At 47.1% G+C, this 18,155-nt stretch overlaps 1 protein-coding gene across 1 annotated transcript in view; it reads left to right on the top strand.

Moving 5' to 3' along the window:
- Positions 1–18,155, top strand: part of GLS (glutaminase) — a 618,398-nt gene that overhangs the window by 505,153 nt on the left and 95,090 nt on the right. The window contains exon 15 of the mRNA XM_069733841.1: positions 4,116–4,177. Coding sequence (XP_069589942.1) covers positions 4,116–4,177 — 62 coding nt within the window. The remainder of the gene's footprint in view (positions 1–4,115; positions 4,178–18,155) is intronic.

Here is an 18,155-nt window from a genome sequence, read left to right as displayed (position 1 = left end):
GGTCCTCACTGTCCTATATGTATTATACAGTGGGGAAAAAATGCATTTAGTCAGCCACCAATTGTGCAAGTTCTCCCACTTAAAAAGATGAGAAAGGCCTGTGATTGACTTTATAGGTAGACCACAACTATGAGAGTCAAAATGAGAAAACCAATCCAGAAAATCACCTTGTTTAATTTGGCAAGATTTATTTTGCCAATTATGGTTGAAAATAAGTAATGATCACCTAAAAACATGCAAGCTTTCTGGCTCTCACAGACCTGTGACTTCTTCTTTAGGAGGCTCATCTGTCCTCCACTCATTACCTGTAGTAATGGCACCTGTTTGAACTTGTTATCAGTATAAAAGACACCTTTCCACAACCTCAAACAGTCACACTCCAAACTCCACTATGGTGAAGACTAAAGAGCTGTCAAAGGACACCATAAACAATATTGTAGCCCTTCACCAGGCTGGGAAGACTGAATCTGCAATAGGCAAGCAGCTTGGTGTGATGAAATCATCTATGGGAGCAGTAATAAGAAAATGGAAGACATACAAGACCACTGATAATCTCCCTTGATCTGGGGCTCCACGCAAGATCTCACCCCGTGGGGTGAAAATGGGGGAAAGCGCGCAGGGCCTGTGATGACGTCGCGGTCACATGACCGTGACGTCATGGCATGTCATTCTCGCGCAGGGCCTGTGATGACGTCGCGGTCACATGACCGTGACGTCATGGCAGCTCCTTCTCGCGCAGGCACGCACGGCCTGTGATGACGCGGTCACATGACCGTGACGTCATGGCAGGTCCTTCTCCCATGCCATCCTTGCCACCGGAAGTTGCCGCTTGCTTTGAGCGGTTACCGGAGCGTAGCGAGGAGCGGGAAAGGCGGCGGAAGGTGAGTATATAATGATTTTTTATTTTTTTTATTATTTTTAACATTAGATGTTTTTACTATTGATGCTGCATAGGCAGCATCAATAGTAAAAACTTGGTCACACAGGGTTAATAGCGGCGGTAACGGAGTGAGTTACCCGCAGCATAACACAGTCCGTTACCGCTGGCATTAACCCTGTGTGAGCGGTGACTGCGGGGAGTATGGAGCGGGCGGCGGGCACTGACTGCAGGGGAGTAGGGAGGGACTAATCGGACTGTGGCCGTCGCTGATTGGTCGCGGCAGCCATGACAGGCAGCTGGCGAGACCAATCAGCGACTTGGATTCCATGACAGACAGAGGCCGCGACCAATGAATATCCGTCACAGACAGGACAGACAGACAGAAAGACGGAAGTGACCCTTAGACAATTATATAGTAGATATATACTAAATGGTGGCCCGATTCTAACGCATCGGGTATTCTAGAATATGTATGTAGTTTATAGCACAGCCCACGCAGTATATAACACAGCCCAAGCAGTATATAACACAGCCCACATAGTATATAACACAGCCCACGTAGTATATAACACAGCCCACGGAGTATATTGCACAGCCACGTAGTATATAACACAGCCCACACAGTATATAACACAGCCAACGCAGTATGTAACACAGCCCATGTAGTATATATCCCAGCCCATGCAGTATATAACACAGGCCACATAGTATAAAGCACAGCCCACGTAGTATATAGCAGTGTGGGCACCATATCCTTGTTAAAAAAAACTATTAAAATAAAAAATAGTTATATACTCACCTTCCGGCGGCCCCCGGATCCAGCCCAGGCCCTTAGCGATGCTCCTCGCGACGCTCCGTTCCCAGTAATACTTTGCTGCAATAACCCGTGATCATGTAGCGGTTTCGCGAGACCGCTACGTCATCATCTCGCGAGTCCGCTACGTGATCTCGAGTCATTGCCGCAATGCATTCTTGGGACCGGAGCGTCGCGAGGAGCTGGAAAGGCTGCCGCGGACGCCGGAAGGTGAGAATATAATGTTTTTTTTAATTATTATTTTTAACATTATATGTTTTTACATGCCTATGCAGCATCAATAGTAAAAAGTGAAGCAGTGTTTAAATCCCGCCCCAACATCGCTGATTGGTCGCAGCCGGCCGCGACCAATCAGCGACCCGGGATTTCTGTTACGGAAGTTACAGACAAACAGACAGAAGTACCCCTTAGACAATTATATATATATAGATATACTGTGTGTATGTATATGTATATATATATATATATATATATATATATATATATATATACTATAAAGGTCCTCACACCCACCATTCCTCACACAGCCCTTCATCATCCCCCCTTCTCCACACAGCCCCTCATCACCCCCCTTCTCCAAACAGCCCCTCATCACCCCATTCCTCACACAGCCCCTCATCCCCCACAGTCCCTAATCATACCTTCTCCCCACACAACCTCTCATTATCTCCCCATTCCCCTCACAGACCCTCATCCCCCACAGCCCCTAATCATACCTTCTCCCCACACAGCCTCTCATTATCTCCCCATTCCCCTCACAGACCCTCATCCCCCACAGCCCCTAATCATCCCTTCTCCCCACACAGCCTCTCATTCCCTACACAGTCTCTCATCTTCCCCCATTCTCCACACAGCCCCTCATCATCCTCTTCTCCCCACACAGCCCTTCATCACCCCTATTTCCCACACAGCCCCTCATCACCCACCATTCCCCGCACAGCGCCTCATCCCTCACAGCCCCTAATCATCCCTTCTCCCCACACAGCCCCTTATCACCCTCCATTCCCCACACAGTCCGTCATCATCCCCCCATTCCCCACACAGTCCTTCATCATCCCCCCTTCTCCACACAGCCCCTCATCACCCCCCTTCTCCACACAGCCCCTCATCACCCCATTCCTCACACAGCCCCTCATCCCCCACAGCCCCTAATCATACCTTCTCCCCACACAGCCTCTCATTATCTCCCCATTCCCCTCACAGACCCTCATCCTCCACAGCCCCTAATCATACCTTCTCCCCACACAGCCTCTCATTATCTCCCCATTCCCTTCACAGACCCTCATCCCCCACAGCCCCTAATCATCCCTTCTCCCCACACAGCCTCTCATTCCCTACAGTCTCTCATCACCCCCCATTCTCCACACAGCCCCTCATCATCCTCTTCTCCCCACACAGCCCCTCATCACCCACCATTCCCCGCACAGCGCCTCATCCCTCACAGCCCCTAATCATCCCTTCTCCCCACACAGCCCCTTATCACCCCCCATTCCCCACACAGTCCGTCATCATCCCCCCATTCCCCACACCCCCCATCATTCCCCACACAGCCCTCATTTTCCACAGTCCCTCATCATCCCCCCCATTCCCAGCACAGTCCCTCATCATCCCCCAATCCCCCACACAGCCCCTCATCATCCCCCAATTCCCCACACAGCCCCTCATCATTGCCCAGTTCCCCACACAGCCCCTCATCATCCCCCCATTCCCCACAGCCCCTCATCATTCCCCCATTCCCCACACAGTCCCTCATCATCCCTCCATTCTCCACACAGCCCCTCATCCCTGCCCATTCCCCACACAGTTCCTCATCCCCAATTCCCCACACAGCCCTTCATCATCCCTCACACAGCTCCTCATCATCCCCAATTCCCCACACAGCCACTGATCATTCCCCTATTCCCCACACAGCTCCTCATCTGTCTGTTACCACAGTGTTTCTTCAATCAGATCAGGAACTGTGAGCGATTCATAATGTGGACACAGTCATAGTCTCATTTTACTCTTGCGTCGTAGGACTTAAAAATATATCTATTTCAACAATTTATATATTTAGTTGACTAGTATGTATAAACATATTTTTTGAGAGTGCCAGCTTTACGTTTTGTAGTCATATTTTTATATTTTTTATGTTTTCATTTTCTTTTTGGATCCTGTTTTTTCTTCAGACTGGATTTATGTTATAGGTTGTATTGTAAATTATTATAATCATCTTTTTTAAATGCATTTTTTGTCTCAGCTCTCAACATTGGTAGCATATCATATTGTTGCGTCCTCATAATCCCAATTTATAAAAGCACATGCAACAAACTGGAACAAAAATTGAAGCCAATTAAAGTCTAAGTATAAAAAATATGATATTACTTTTAAATGATCCACTTTTTACCATTATTTCTGATACAAAACATATTTTCATTCTAGGTGAAATCCGTGATAAATCTTCTGTTTGCTGCATTCACTGGAGATGTATCTGCACTGAGAAGGTAAAGAAAACCACCATTTAATAGAATTACGCTGGAGTCACACTAAACGTAAAAAAAAAAAACGGTCCAATTCTGACTGCCGAGAGTCTCACAGGTCACAGGTGTCATGCGAGTACAATCCAATTTTTCACGCTTAGCATCCGATTTACATCCGAATGCAGTGCGCTTGCTACCTGACTGCAATGCCATCTTAACATGAGTTTTTAAGTAGAGAAATTCTGTCATTTACACATCATTTTCAAAGGAAATATTTGTCAAAACACACAACACACACACATATATATTTATATATATATATACTAGATGGCAGCCCGATTCTAAAGAATCGGGAGTCTACAATCCATATATACTTGAAATTCGGCAGGAGCTTGAAGAGCAACGTCACTGGGCCCGCCTCCACGCAGTAGAAACTTGCTGTGAGGTAAAAATTCAAAAATCACACCAAAATGGCGGGCGGAGTGTGTCACAGTACGGCACGTTTCTGATTGGTCGCTCGCAGCAGGCGGCAACCAATCAGACACTGGACACTGTTGACGTCACTTATCTCCGGACATTAGCTCCGGACATTAGCTCCGGACATTAGCTCCGGACAAAGCCACGGAAGTTGGCACAAATTGCAGGAAGTAGTATTCTAGGCAATTATATATTAGATATACTAGATGGCAGCCCGATTCTAAAGAATCGGGAGTCTAGAATCCATATATACTTGAAATTCGGCAGGAGCTTGAAGAGCAACGTCACTGGGCCCGCCTCCACGCAGTAGAAACTTGCTGTGAGGTAAAAATTCAAAAATCACACCAAAATGGCGGGCGGAGTGTGTCACAGTACGGCACGTTTCTGATTGGTCGCTCGCAGCAGGCGGCAACCAATCAGACACTGGACACTGTTGACGTCACTTATCTCCGGACATTAGCTCCGGACATTAGCTCCGGACAAAGCCACGGAAGTTGGCACAAATTGCAGGAAGTAGTATTCTATGCAATTATATATTAGATATATATATATATATATATATATATATATATATATATATATATATATTATAACGCTGGGAGCGTCACTTTGTCCGAAGCCTTTATAGACTGCGCAAGCGCCGGCGCAGTCTGGCCCCCACAGAGTGACGCCGTAAGCACTGAACGCATACCGCGATCTCCACCGGAGAGTCAGGGACCGCCAGGAGGGTAAGTATATTCACCTTTCCCCGTTCCAGCACTGCGTGCAGCTCCGTCTCCCGGCTCCTCTGCTGTGACAGTTCAGAGGGCGCGATGACGCGCTTAATGCGCGCCGGCGCCTCCCTCTGACTTACCAGTCACAGGCAGAGGAGCCGGAGTGTGTCTTCAAGAAAATGGCGCCAGAAAGCGCGGACTGCGCAGGCGCCGATTCCTGCTGCCGGAATCGGCGCCTGCGCAGTCCGCGCTTTCCGGCGCCATTTTCTTGAAGACACACTCCGGCTCCACTGCAGGTGTGTCTTCAAGAAAATGGCGCCGGAAAGCGCGGACTGCGCAGGCGCCGATTCCTGCTGCCGGAATCTGCGCCTGTGCAGTCTGCGCTTTCCGGCGCCATTTTCTTGAAGACACACCTGCAGCGGAGCCGGACGATAGGTGAGTATGGTATTTTTTTTGTTTATATGGCAGCAGCATACGGGGGCATACACACTGGAGCATCTTATGGGGGGCATATAATACAATGGTGGCGCAGGATGGGAGCAGCACATGACAGAACGGGGCCAGGATGGCAGCAGCACATGACAGAACGGGCGCAGGATGGCAGCAGCACATGACAGAACGGGCGCAGGATGGGAGTAGCACATGACAGAACGGGCGCAGGATGGCAGCAGCACATGACAGAACGGGCGCAGGATGGGAGCAGCACATGACAGAACAGTGGAGCAGGATGGGAGCAGCACATGACAGAACGGGCGCAGGATGGCAGCAGCACATGACAGAACGGGCGCAGGATGGCAGCAGCACATGACAGAACGGGCGCAGGATGGGAGCAGCACATGACAGAACAGGGGAGCAGGATGGGAGCAGCACATGACAGAACGGGGGCGCAGGATGGGAGCAGCACATGACAGAATGGGGGCGCAGGATGGGAGCAGCACATGACAGAACGGGGGCGCAGGATGGGAGCAGCACATGACAGAACGGGGGCGCAGGATGGGAGCAGCACATGACAGAACGGGGGCGCAGGATGGGAGCAGCACATGACAGGATGGGAGCAGCAAATGACAGAATGGAGGCGCAGGATGGGAACAGCACATGACAGAACAGGGGAGCAGGATGGGAGCAGCACATGACAGAACGGGGGCGCAGGATGGGAGCAGCACATGACAGAACGGGGGCGCAGGATGGGAGCAGCACATGACAGGATGGGAGCAGCAAATGACAGAATGGAGGCGCAGGATGGGAGCAGCACATGACAGAACGGGGGCGCAGGATGGGAGCAGCACATGACAGGATGGGGATGCAGGATGGAGCAGCACATGACAGAATGGGGCACAGGATGGAGCAGCACATGACAGGATGGGGGCGCAGGATGGAGCAGCACATGACAGGATGGGGACGCAGGATGGAGCAGCACATACCAGGATGGAGACCATATACCAATATAAATGCTCGCCACCCGGGCGTAGAACGGGTTCAATAGCTAGTATTATATAATTGTCTAAGGGTCACTTCCGTCTTTCTGTCCTTCTGTCTGTCTGTCACGGTTATTCATTCGCTGATTGGTCTCGGCAGCTGCCTGTCATGGCTGCCGCGACCAATTAGCGATTGGCACAGTCTGGAAGAAAATGGCTGCTCCTTACTCCCCGCAGCCAGTGCCTGTCGCCCGCATACTCCCCTCCGGTCACCGCTAACACAGGGTTAATGCCGGCGGTAACGGACCGCGCTATGCCGCGGGTAACGCACTCCGTTACCGCCGCTATTAACCCTGTGTGTCCCCAACTTTTTACTATTGACACTGCCTATGCGGCATCAATAGTAAAAAATGTAATGTTAAAAATAATAATAAAAAAAACCTGCTATACTCACCCTCCGTTACAGCTCGCGCCGGCTGCCATCTTCCATTGCAGGTTCTGGTGGCAGAAGGACCTGCCATGACATCATGGTCATGTGACCACGACGTCATCACTGGCCCTGCACGACAAGGACCTGCCATGACGTCACAGTCATGTGACAGTGAAGTCATCACAGGTCCTGCGCTAATATCAACCCTTGGACCAGAACCTGCAGTGGACTACAAGGGCTCCCTCGGAAAGGTGAGTATATGTTTATTTTTTATTTTTTCACCTGTGACAAACTTGGCTGGGCAATATACTACGTAGCTATGCAATATACTACATGACTGGCCAATATACTACGTGGCTCTGTGCTGTATACTACTTCGCTGTGCAATATGCTACGTGGCTGGGCAATATAGTATGTCACTGGGCAATATACTACGTGGCTCTGTGCTGTATACTATGTCACTGGGCAATATACTACGTCACTGGGCAATATACTACGTGGCTGCGCAATATACTACGTAACTGGGCAATATACTATGTGGCTGGGCAATATACTACGTGGCTGCGCAATATACTACGTAACTGGGCAATATACTACGTCACTAGGCAATATACTACGTGGCTGCCCAATATTTTACGTCACTGGGCAATATACAATGTGGGCTGTGCAATATACTATGTAGCTCGGCAATATACTACGTCACTAGGCAATATACTACGTGGCTGCCCAATATATTACGTCACTGGGCAATATACTACGTGGGCTGTGCAATATACTACGTAGCTCAGCAATATACTACGTAACTGGGCAATATACTATGTGGCTGGGCAATATACTACGTGGCTGCGCAATATACTACGTCACTAGGCAATATACTACGTAACTGGGCAATATACTATGTGGCTGGGCAATATACTACATGGCTGGGCAATATACTATGTGACTGGGCAATATACTACGTGGGCTGTGCAATATACTACGTGGACATGCATATTCTAGAATACCCGATGCGTTAGAATCGGGCCACGATCTAGTATATATAAACAGTACAGACCAAAAGTTTGGATACACCTTCTCATTTAAAGATTTTTCTGTATTTTCATGACTATGAAAATTGTACATTCACACTGAAGGCATCAAAACTGTGAATTAACACATGTGGAATTATATACTTAACAAAAAGTGTGAAACAACTGAAAATATGTCTTGTATTCTAGGTTCTTCAAAGTATCCACCTTTTGCTTTGATGACTGCTTTGCACACTCTTGGCATTCTCTTGATGAGCTTCAAGAGGTAGTCACCGGAAATGGTCTTCCAACAATCTTGAAGGAGTTCCCAGAGATGCTTAGCACTTGTTGGCCCTTTTACCTTCTCTCTGCGGTCCAGTTCACCCAAACCATCTCGATTGGGTTCAGGTCTGATGACTCTGGACTCCTTCTTGGTCAAATAGCCCTTACACAGCCTGGGTGTGTGTTTGGGGTCATTGTCCTGTTGAAACATTCCTTGTGTTATTTAGCCCAAACAAGTCTCTTCTGCTTGTTGCCTGTCCTTAGCAGTGGTTTCCTAGCAGCTATTTTACCATGAAGGTCTGCTGCACAAAGTCTCCTCTTAACAGTTATTGTAGAGATGTGTCTGTTGCTAGAACTCTGAGTGGCATTGACCTGGTCTCTAATCTGAGCTGCTGGTAACCTGCGATTTCTGAGGCTAGTGACTTGGATCAACTTATCCTCAGAAGCAGAGGTGACTCTTGGTCTTCCTTTTCTGGGGCGGTCCTCATGTGAGGCAGTTTCTTTGTAGCGATTGATGTTTTTTGCCCCTGCACTTGGGGACACTTTCAAAGTTTTCCCAATTTTTCGGATGGACTGACCTCCATTTCTTAAAGTAATGATGGCCACTCGTTTTTCTTTACTTAGCTGCTTTTTTCTTGCCATAATTCAAATTCTAACAGTCTATTCAGTAGGACTATGAGCTGTGTATCCACCAGACTTCTGCACAACACAACTGATGGTCCCAACCCCATTTATAAGGCAAGAAATCCCACTTATTAAACCTGACAGGGCACACCTGTGAAGTGAAAACCATTCCCGATCACTACCTCTTGAAGCTCATCAAGAGAATGCCAAGAGTGTGCAAAGCAGTCATCAAAGCAAAAGGTGGCTACTCTGAAGAACCTAGAATATAAGACACAATTTCCGTTGTTTCACTTTTTTTGTTAAGTATATAATTCCACATGTGTTAATTCATAGTTTTGATGCCTTCGGTGTGAATGTGCAACTTTCATACTCATGAAAAGACAGAAAAATCTTTAAATGAGAAGGTGTGTCCAAACTTCTGGTCTGTACTGTATATATATATATATATATATATATATATATATATATACACAGTATATAAATATATATATATACACAGTATATAAATATATATATATACACAGTATAAGCTGGCAATTCATCTGCTACATACAGTAAAATCACAGTGTGAAAGGTTAGAATAGGATAGATAGAATAAATAAATAGACGTAGAATATATAGATATATAGATGTCAGTGACACACACATATATATATATATATATATGTTTATATATTACATACATAGACAGAAGAAAAGTTGGCAATTCAGCAGCCGTGTAGTGTAAAATCACAGTAGGAACCGACAGCATAGAATAGATGGATTGCATACCGTAAATACAAATAGAATAGGTAGATATACAGATGTCTGTGACAAATGCAATTACTAAAACAGCAGCTTTAGAATCTTGAGTTAAAACTTAACTTTTACTACAGACCTTTTTTTTTTAAATTACATATACAGGTGCCAAACAAAAAATAAGTGCATATAACGCGCTTTTGCCTAATAATAAATAAAGAAAACAATACCCAAAAAAAGAGAAGAAATATGTATACCAAGGATTATCGGGGTCTAGTCATATAATGTTCACTGTTATGACCTGGTGGTTAAGAGGCCACACTGATATGACCTGGTGGCTAAAACGCAACATGGAACGAGCTCTGAGAAGGTGGTATCTCTACTGACCGCAGTCCCTAATCCTAACAACACAACTAGAAATAGCCGTGGGATGTTCCTGACACTCCCTAGACACCTCGTCACAGCCTCAGATATAACTACCCCTAAAGAAGGAAACAGAAAGCTATCTTGCCTCAGAGAAACCCCCAAAAGGAAAGACAGCCCCCTACAAATATTGACTGAGAAAGGAGAGGGAAGTGACATACATAGAAATGAAATCAGAATTCAGCAAAGGGAGGCCAAAACTAAACTAGATAGACAGAAAGCAAAGAATACTGTGCGGTCAGTATTAAAAACTACAAAATCCACGCAGAGTTTACAAAAATGAACTCCACACCGACTCACGGTGTGGAAGGGCAAATCTGCTTTCCCAGAGCTTCCAGCTAGCCTGAATAAGACATAGTGACAAGCTGGTCAAAAAAGAGACAAATATGCAGAGCAATGGAGTCCAAACAAATGGACAAACAAATACTAGCAAAAACTTATCTTTTGCAGACAAGGACTGGCCATATGAGAAATCCAAGGAAAGAATCAAGTCCAACCAAGAACATTGACAGCAGGCATGAACTAAAGCCCAGAGCAGGTTTAAATAGCAAACCCAGGCTAGGCGATTAGTGAAGGCAGCTGCTACAGCCACCTAACAGCAGCAGTACCACTCGAAACCACCAGAGGGAGCCCAAGGGCAGAACCCACAAAAATACCATTAGCAACCACAGGAGGGAGCTCCAGAACGGAACTCACAACAGTACCCCCCCCCTTGAGGAGGGGTCACCGCACCCTCACCAGAGCTCTCAGGCCGATCAGGACGAGCCAAATGGAAAGCACGAACCAAATCGGGAGCATGAACATCGGAGGCAACAACCCAAGAATTATCCTCCTGGCCATAACCCTTCCACTTGACCAGATACTGAAGCTTCCGCCTTGAAAAACGAGAATCCAAAATCTTCTCTACCACATATTCCAATTCCCCCTCAACCAACACCGGAGCAGGAGGATCAACGGAGGGAACCATAGGTACCACATATCTCCGCAACAAGGATCTATGGAACACATTATAAATGGAAAGGGAAGCTGGAAGGGCCAAACGAAAAGACACTGGATTGATAATTTCAGAAATCTTATAAGGCCCAATAAAGCGAGGCTTGAACTTAGGGGAAGAAACCTTAATAGGAACATGATGAGAAGACAACCAGACCAAATCCCCAACACGAAGCCGGGGACCAACACACCGACGACGGTTAGCAAAACGCTGAGCTTTCTCCTGAGACAACGTCAAATTGTCCACCACATGAGTCCAAATTTGCTGCAACCTGTCCACCACGGAATCCACACCAGGACAGTCAGAAGGCTCAAGCTGCCCTGAAGAAAAACGAGGATGAAAACCAAAGTTACAAAAAAAAGGCGGAACCAAGGTAGCAGAACTAGCCCTATTATTAAGGGCAAACTCGGCCAACGGCAAAAAGGTCACCCAATCATCCTGATCAGCAGACACGAAGCATCTCAAATAGGTTTCCAAGGTCTGATTGGTTCGCTCAGTTTGGCCATTTGTCTGAGGATGGAATGCCGAAGAAAAAGACAAATCAATGCCCATTCTAGCACAAAAGGACCGCCAAAACCTAGAAACGAACTGGGAACCTCTGTCAGACACAATATTCTCCGGAATACCATGCAAACAAACCACGTGCTGAAAAAATAATGGAACCAAATCAGAAGAGGAAGGCAACTTAGGCAACGGCACCAAATGGACCATCTTAGAAAACCGGTCACAAACCACCCAGATGACAGACATCTTCTGAGAAACAGGAAGATCAGAAATAAAATCCATGGAAATATACGTCCAGGGCCTCTCAGGAATAGGCAAAGGCAAAAGCAACCCGCTGGCACGGGAGCAGCAAGGCTTAGCCCGAGCACAGGTCCCACAGGACTGCACAAACGAACGCACATCCCGCGACAAGGAAGGCCACCAAAAGGACCTAGCCACCAAATCTCTGGTACCGAAAATCCCAGGGTGACCAGCCAACACCGAACAATGAACCTCAGAAATTACCCTACTAGTCCATCCATCAGGAACAAACAATTTCCCCACAGGACAGCGGTCAGGTTTATCAGCCTGAAACTCCTGAAGTACCTGCTGCAAATCAGGGGAGATGGCAGAAAGAATCACCCCCTCCTTGAGGATCCCAGCCGGCTTAAGAACTCCCGGAGAATCAGGCAAAAAACTCCTAGAAAGGGCATCAGCCTTCACATTCTTAGATCCCGGAATATACGAGACCACAAAATCAAAACGTGAGAAAAACAGAGACCACCGAGCCTGTCTAGGATTCAACTGCTTAGCAGACTCGAGGTAAATCAGATTCTTGTGACCAGTCAAGTCCACCACGTGATGCTTGGCTCCCTCAAGCCAATGTCGCCACTCCTCAAACGCCCACTTCATCGCCAACAACTCCCGATTGCCGACATCATAATTACGCTCAGAAGGCGAAAACTTTCTGGAGAAGAAAGCACATGGTTTCATCAAAGAGCCATCAGAATTTCTCTGAGACAAAACGGCCCCTGCCCCAATCTCAGAAGCATCCACCTCAACCTGAAAAGGGAGAGAAACATCTGGCTGACGCAACACAGGGGCAGAAGTAAAACGACGTTTAAGCTCCTGAAAGGCCTCAACAGCCGCAGAGGACCAATTCACCACATCAGCTCCCCTCCTCATCAAATCGGTCAGAGGCTTCACCACACTAGAAAAATTAGCAATAAAGTGGTGATAAAAATTGGCAAAGCCCAAAAATTTCTGAAGGCTCTTTACCGATGTAGGTTGAGTCCAATCATGAATGGCCTGAACTTTAACAGGGTCCATTTCAATAGCCGAGGGAGAAAAAATGAAAACCAAAAAAGAAACCTTCTGAACTCCAAAGAGACACTTAGACCCCTTCACAAACAACGTATTAGCACGAAGGACCTGAAATACCATCCTAACCTGTTCACATGAGACTCCCAATCATCGTAGAAAACCAAAATATCATCCAAATACACAATCATGAATTTATCCAGGTAATTCCGGTAGATATTATGCATAAAGGACTGAAATACCGATGGAGCATTAGAGAGCCCGAATGGCATCACAAGATATTCAAAATGGCCTTCAGGCGTATTAAATGCTGTTTTCCATTCATCACCTTTTTTAATACGCACAAGATTATACGCCCCTCGAAGGTCGATTTTAGTAAACCAACTGGCACCCTTAATCCGTGCAAACAAATCAGAAAGTAAAGGATACTGGAATTTGACAGTGATCTTATTGAGTTGGCGATAATCTATACAGGGTCTCAAGGAGCCATCCTTCTTGGCAACAAAAAAAAATCCCGCTCCCAATGGTGACGAAGACGGGCGAATATGCCCCTTCTCCAAGGACTCCTTTACATAACTCCGCATAGCGGCATGCTCTGGCACAGACAGATTGAAAAGTCGGCCCTTAGGAAACTTACAGCCAGGAATCAAATTAATGGCACAATCGCAGTCCCTATGAGGAGGTAGGGAACTGGACTTGGGCTCATCAAACACATCCTGGAAATCCGACAAAAACTCAGCGACTTCAGAAGAAGGGGACGAGGAAATGGACATCAAAGGAATATCACTATGTATCCCCTGACAACCCCAACCAGTCACAGACATGGATCTCCAATCCAGCACTGGGTTATGTACCTGTAGCCATGGAAAACCCAGCACAACAACATCATGCAAATTATGCAACACCAAAAAACGAATATTTTCCTGATGTGCTGGAGCCATGCACATGGTTAACTGTGTCCAATACTGAGGTTTATTCTTGGCCAATGGCGTAGCATCAATCCCCCTTAAGGGAATAGGACTCTGCAAAGGTTCCAAGGAAACACCACAGCGCCTGGCAAACTCTAAGTCCATTAAGTTCAGGGCAGCGCCAGAATCCACAAATGCCATAACAGAAAAGGACGACAATGAGCAAATCAGGGTAACAGACAAGAGAAATTTAGGCTGTACAGTACTAATGGTAACAGACCCAGGAACCCTCCTAGTACGCTTAGGGCAATCAGAAATAGCATGAGCTGAATCACCACAGTAAAAACACAGGCCATTCTGACGTCTAAATTTCTGCCTTTCTGCTCTAGTCAAAATCCTATCACATTGCATAGGTTCAGGACTTTGCTCAGAGGACACTGCCATATGGTGCACCGCCTTGCGCTCACGCAAACGCCAATCAATCTGAATGGCCAGAGACATAGATTCGCTCAAACCGGTAGGCTTAGGAAAGCCCACCATAACATCTTTAAGGGTTTCAGAAAGACCTTTTCTGAAAATAGCAGCCAGAGCCTCTTCATTCCATTTAGTGAGCACAGACCATTTTCTAAATTTCTGGCAGTATAACTCTGCCGCTTCCTGACCCTGACACAGGGCCAACAGTGTTTTCTCAGCATGCTCTACAGAGTTAGGTTCGTCATACAACAATCCGAGCGCCTGAAAAAATGCATCTACATTCAACAATGCCGGATTCCCAGTTTCAAGAGCGAATGCCCAGTCTTGAGGATCACCACGCAGCAAGGATATGATGATTCTCACTTGCTGAATGGGATCACCAGAAGAACGGGGTTTCAAAGCAAAAAACAATTTGCAGCTATTTTTAAAGTTCAAAAACTTGGACCTGTCCCCAAAAAACAAATCAGGAGTAGGAATTCTAGGCTCTAGAGCCGGAGTCTGGACAACATAATCTTGGATACTCTGGACTCTTGCAGCAAGTTGATCCACACGAGAAAACAAACTCTGAACCTCCATACCAGAGCATATATCCAGCACCACCCAGATGTCAAGAGGAAAAAGAAAACAGAACAGAGCACAGAAAAAAAATGGTTCAGAACTCTTTTTTTCTTCCTTCGTTTGAGATGCATTCAATTCATTTTTGGCCTGCTGTACTGTTATGACCTGGTGGTTAAGAGGCCACACTGATATGACCTGTTGGCTAAAACGCAACATGGAACAAGCTATGAGAAGGTGGTATCTCTACTGACCGCAGTCCCTAAGGCTAGGGTCACATTGCGTTAGTGCAATCCGTTTAGCGCTAGCGGATTGCGCTAACGCAATGTTTTCTATGGGGCTGCGGTCGGGGTCGCGGTAACGTCCCCGCTCTCGCAGATCCCCGATCTGCGAGAGCGGGGAACGGACCGCGGGCGCGCCTCGGACGCTGCAAGCAGCGTCCGCGGCGCGCCAGGAATCACCGGCGCGTCGCTAGCGCATGCCGAACATGGCACGCGCTAGTGAAGCGCGTTCCCATTGCCTTCAATGGGCGCGTTAACGGCCGCGTTGCACGGCGTTAATTTTGCAGTGCAACGCTGTCCGTTTAACGCGGTCCCATAACGCAATGGGAACCCAGCCTTATCCTAACAACACAACTAGAAATAGCCGTGGGATCTTCCTGACACTCCCTAGACACCTCGTCACAGCCTCAGATATAACTACCCCTAAAGAAGGAAACAGAAAGCTATCTTGCCTCAGAGAAACCCCCAAAAGGAAAGACAGCCCCCTACAAATATTGACTGTGAAAGGAGAGGGAAGTGACGTACATAGAAATGAAATCAGAATTCAGCAAAGGGAGGCCAAAACTAAACTAGATAGACAGAAAGCAAAAAAAAACTACAAAATCCACGCAGAGTTTACAAAAATGAACTCCACACCGACTCACGGTGTGGAGGGGCAAATCTGCTTTCCCAGAGCTTCCAGCTAGCCTGAATAAGACATAGTGACAAGCTGGTCAAAAAAGAGACAAATATGCAGAGCAATGGAGTCCAAACAAATGGACAAACAAATACTAGCAAAAACTTATCTTTTGCAGACAAGGACTGGCCATATGAGAAATCCAAGGAAAGAATCAAGTCCAACCAAGAACATTGACAGCAGGCATGAACTAAAGCCCAGAGCAGGTTTAAATAGCAAACCCAGGCTAGGCGATTAGTGAAGGCAGCTGCTACAGCCACCTAACAGCAGCAGTACCACTCGAAACCACCAGAGGGAGCCCAAGGGCAGAACCCACAAAAATACCATTAGCAACCACAGGAGGGAGCTCCAGAACGGAACTCACAACAGTACCCCCCCCCCTTGAGGAGGGGTCACCGCACCCTCACCAGAGCTCTCAGGCCGATCAGGACGAGCCAAATGGAAAGCACGAACCAAATCGGGAGCATGAACATCGGAGGCAACAACCCAAGAATTATCCTCCTGGCCATAACCCTTCCACTTGACCAGATACTGAAGCTTCCGCCTTGAAAAACGAGAATCCAAAATCTTCTCTACCACATATTCCAATTCCCCCTCAACCAACACCGGAGCAGGAGGATCAACGGAGGGAACCATAGGTACCACATATCTCCGCAACAAGGATCTATGGAACACATTATAAATGGAAAGGGAAGCTGGAAGGGCCAAACGAAAAGACACTGGATTGATAATTTCAGAAATCTTATAAGGCCCAATAAAGCGAGGCTTGAACTTAGGGGAAGAAACCTTAATAGGAACATGACGAGAAGACAACCAGACCAAATCCCCAACACGAAGCCGGGGACCAACACACCGACGACGGTTAGCAAAACGCTGAGCTTTCTCCTGAGACAACGTCAAATTGTCCACCACATGAGTCCAAATTTGCTGCAACCTGTCCACCACGGAATCCACACCAGGACAGTCAGAAGGCTCAAGCTGCCCTGAAGAAAAACGAGGATGAAAACCAAAGTTACAAAAAAAAGGCGGAACCAAGGTAGCAGAACTAGCCCTATTATTAAGGGCAAACTCGGCCAACGGCAAAAAGGTCACCCAATCATCCTGATCAGCAGACACGAAGCATCTCAAATAGGTTTCCAAGGTCTGATTGATTCGCTCAGTTTGGCCATTTGTCTGAGGATGGAATGCCGAAGAAAAAGACAAATCAATGCCCATTCTAGCACAAAAGGACCGCCAAAACCTAGAAACGAACTGGGAACCTCTGTCAGACACAATATTCTCCGGAATACCATGCAAACAAACCACGTGCTGAAAAAATAATGGAACCAAATCAGAAGAGGAAGGCAACTTAGGCAACGGCACCAAATGGACCATCTTAGAAAACCGGTCACAAACCACCCAGATGACAGACATCTTCTGAGAAACAGGAAGATCAGAAATAAAATCCATGGAAATATACGTCCAGGGCCTCTCAGGAATAGGCAAAGGCAAAAGCAACCCGCTGGCACGGGAGCAGCAAGGCTTAGCCCGAGCACAGGTCCCACAGGACTGCACAAACGAACGCACATCCCGCGACAAGGAAGGCCACCAAAAGGACCTAGCCACCAAATCTCTGGTACCGAAAATCCCAGGGTGACCAGCCAACACCGAACAATGAACCTCAGAAATTACCCTACTAGTCCATCCATCAGGAACAAACAATTTCCCCACAGGACAGCGGTCAGGTTTATCAGCCTGAAACTCCTGAAGTACCTGCCGCAAATCAGGGGAGATGGCAGAAAGAATCACCCCCTCCTTGAGGATCCCAGCCGGCTTAAGAACTCCCGGAGAATCAGGCAAAAAACTCCTAGAAAGGGCATCAGCCTTCACATTCTTAGATCCCGGAATATACGAGACCACAAAATCAAAACGTGAGAAAAACAGAGACCACCGAGCCTGTCTAGGATTCAACTGCTTAGCAGACTCGAGGTAAATCAGATTCTTGTGACCAGTCAAGTCCACCACGTGATGCTTGGCTCCCTCAAGCCAATGTCGCCACTCCTCAAACGCCCACTTCATCGCCAACAACTCCCGATTGCCGACATCATAATTACGCTCAGAAGGCGAAAACTTTCTGGAGAAGAAAGCACATGGTTTCATCAAAGAGCCATCAGAATTTCTCTGAGACAAAACGGCCCCTGCCCCAATCTCAGAAGCATCCAC

Source organism: Ranitomeya imitator, chromosome 7 (assembly GCF_032444005.1).
Source record: "Ranitomeya imitator isolate aRanImi1 chromosome 7, aRanImi1.pri, whole genome shotgun sequence".
In the NCBI taxonomy this organism is placed as follows: domain Eukaryota; kingdom Metazoa; phylum Chordata; class Amphibia; order Anura; family Dendrobatidae; genus Ranitomeya; species Ranitomeya imitator.
This window is presented reverse-complemented; position numbering and strand designations above follow the sequence as displayed.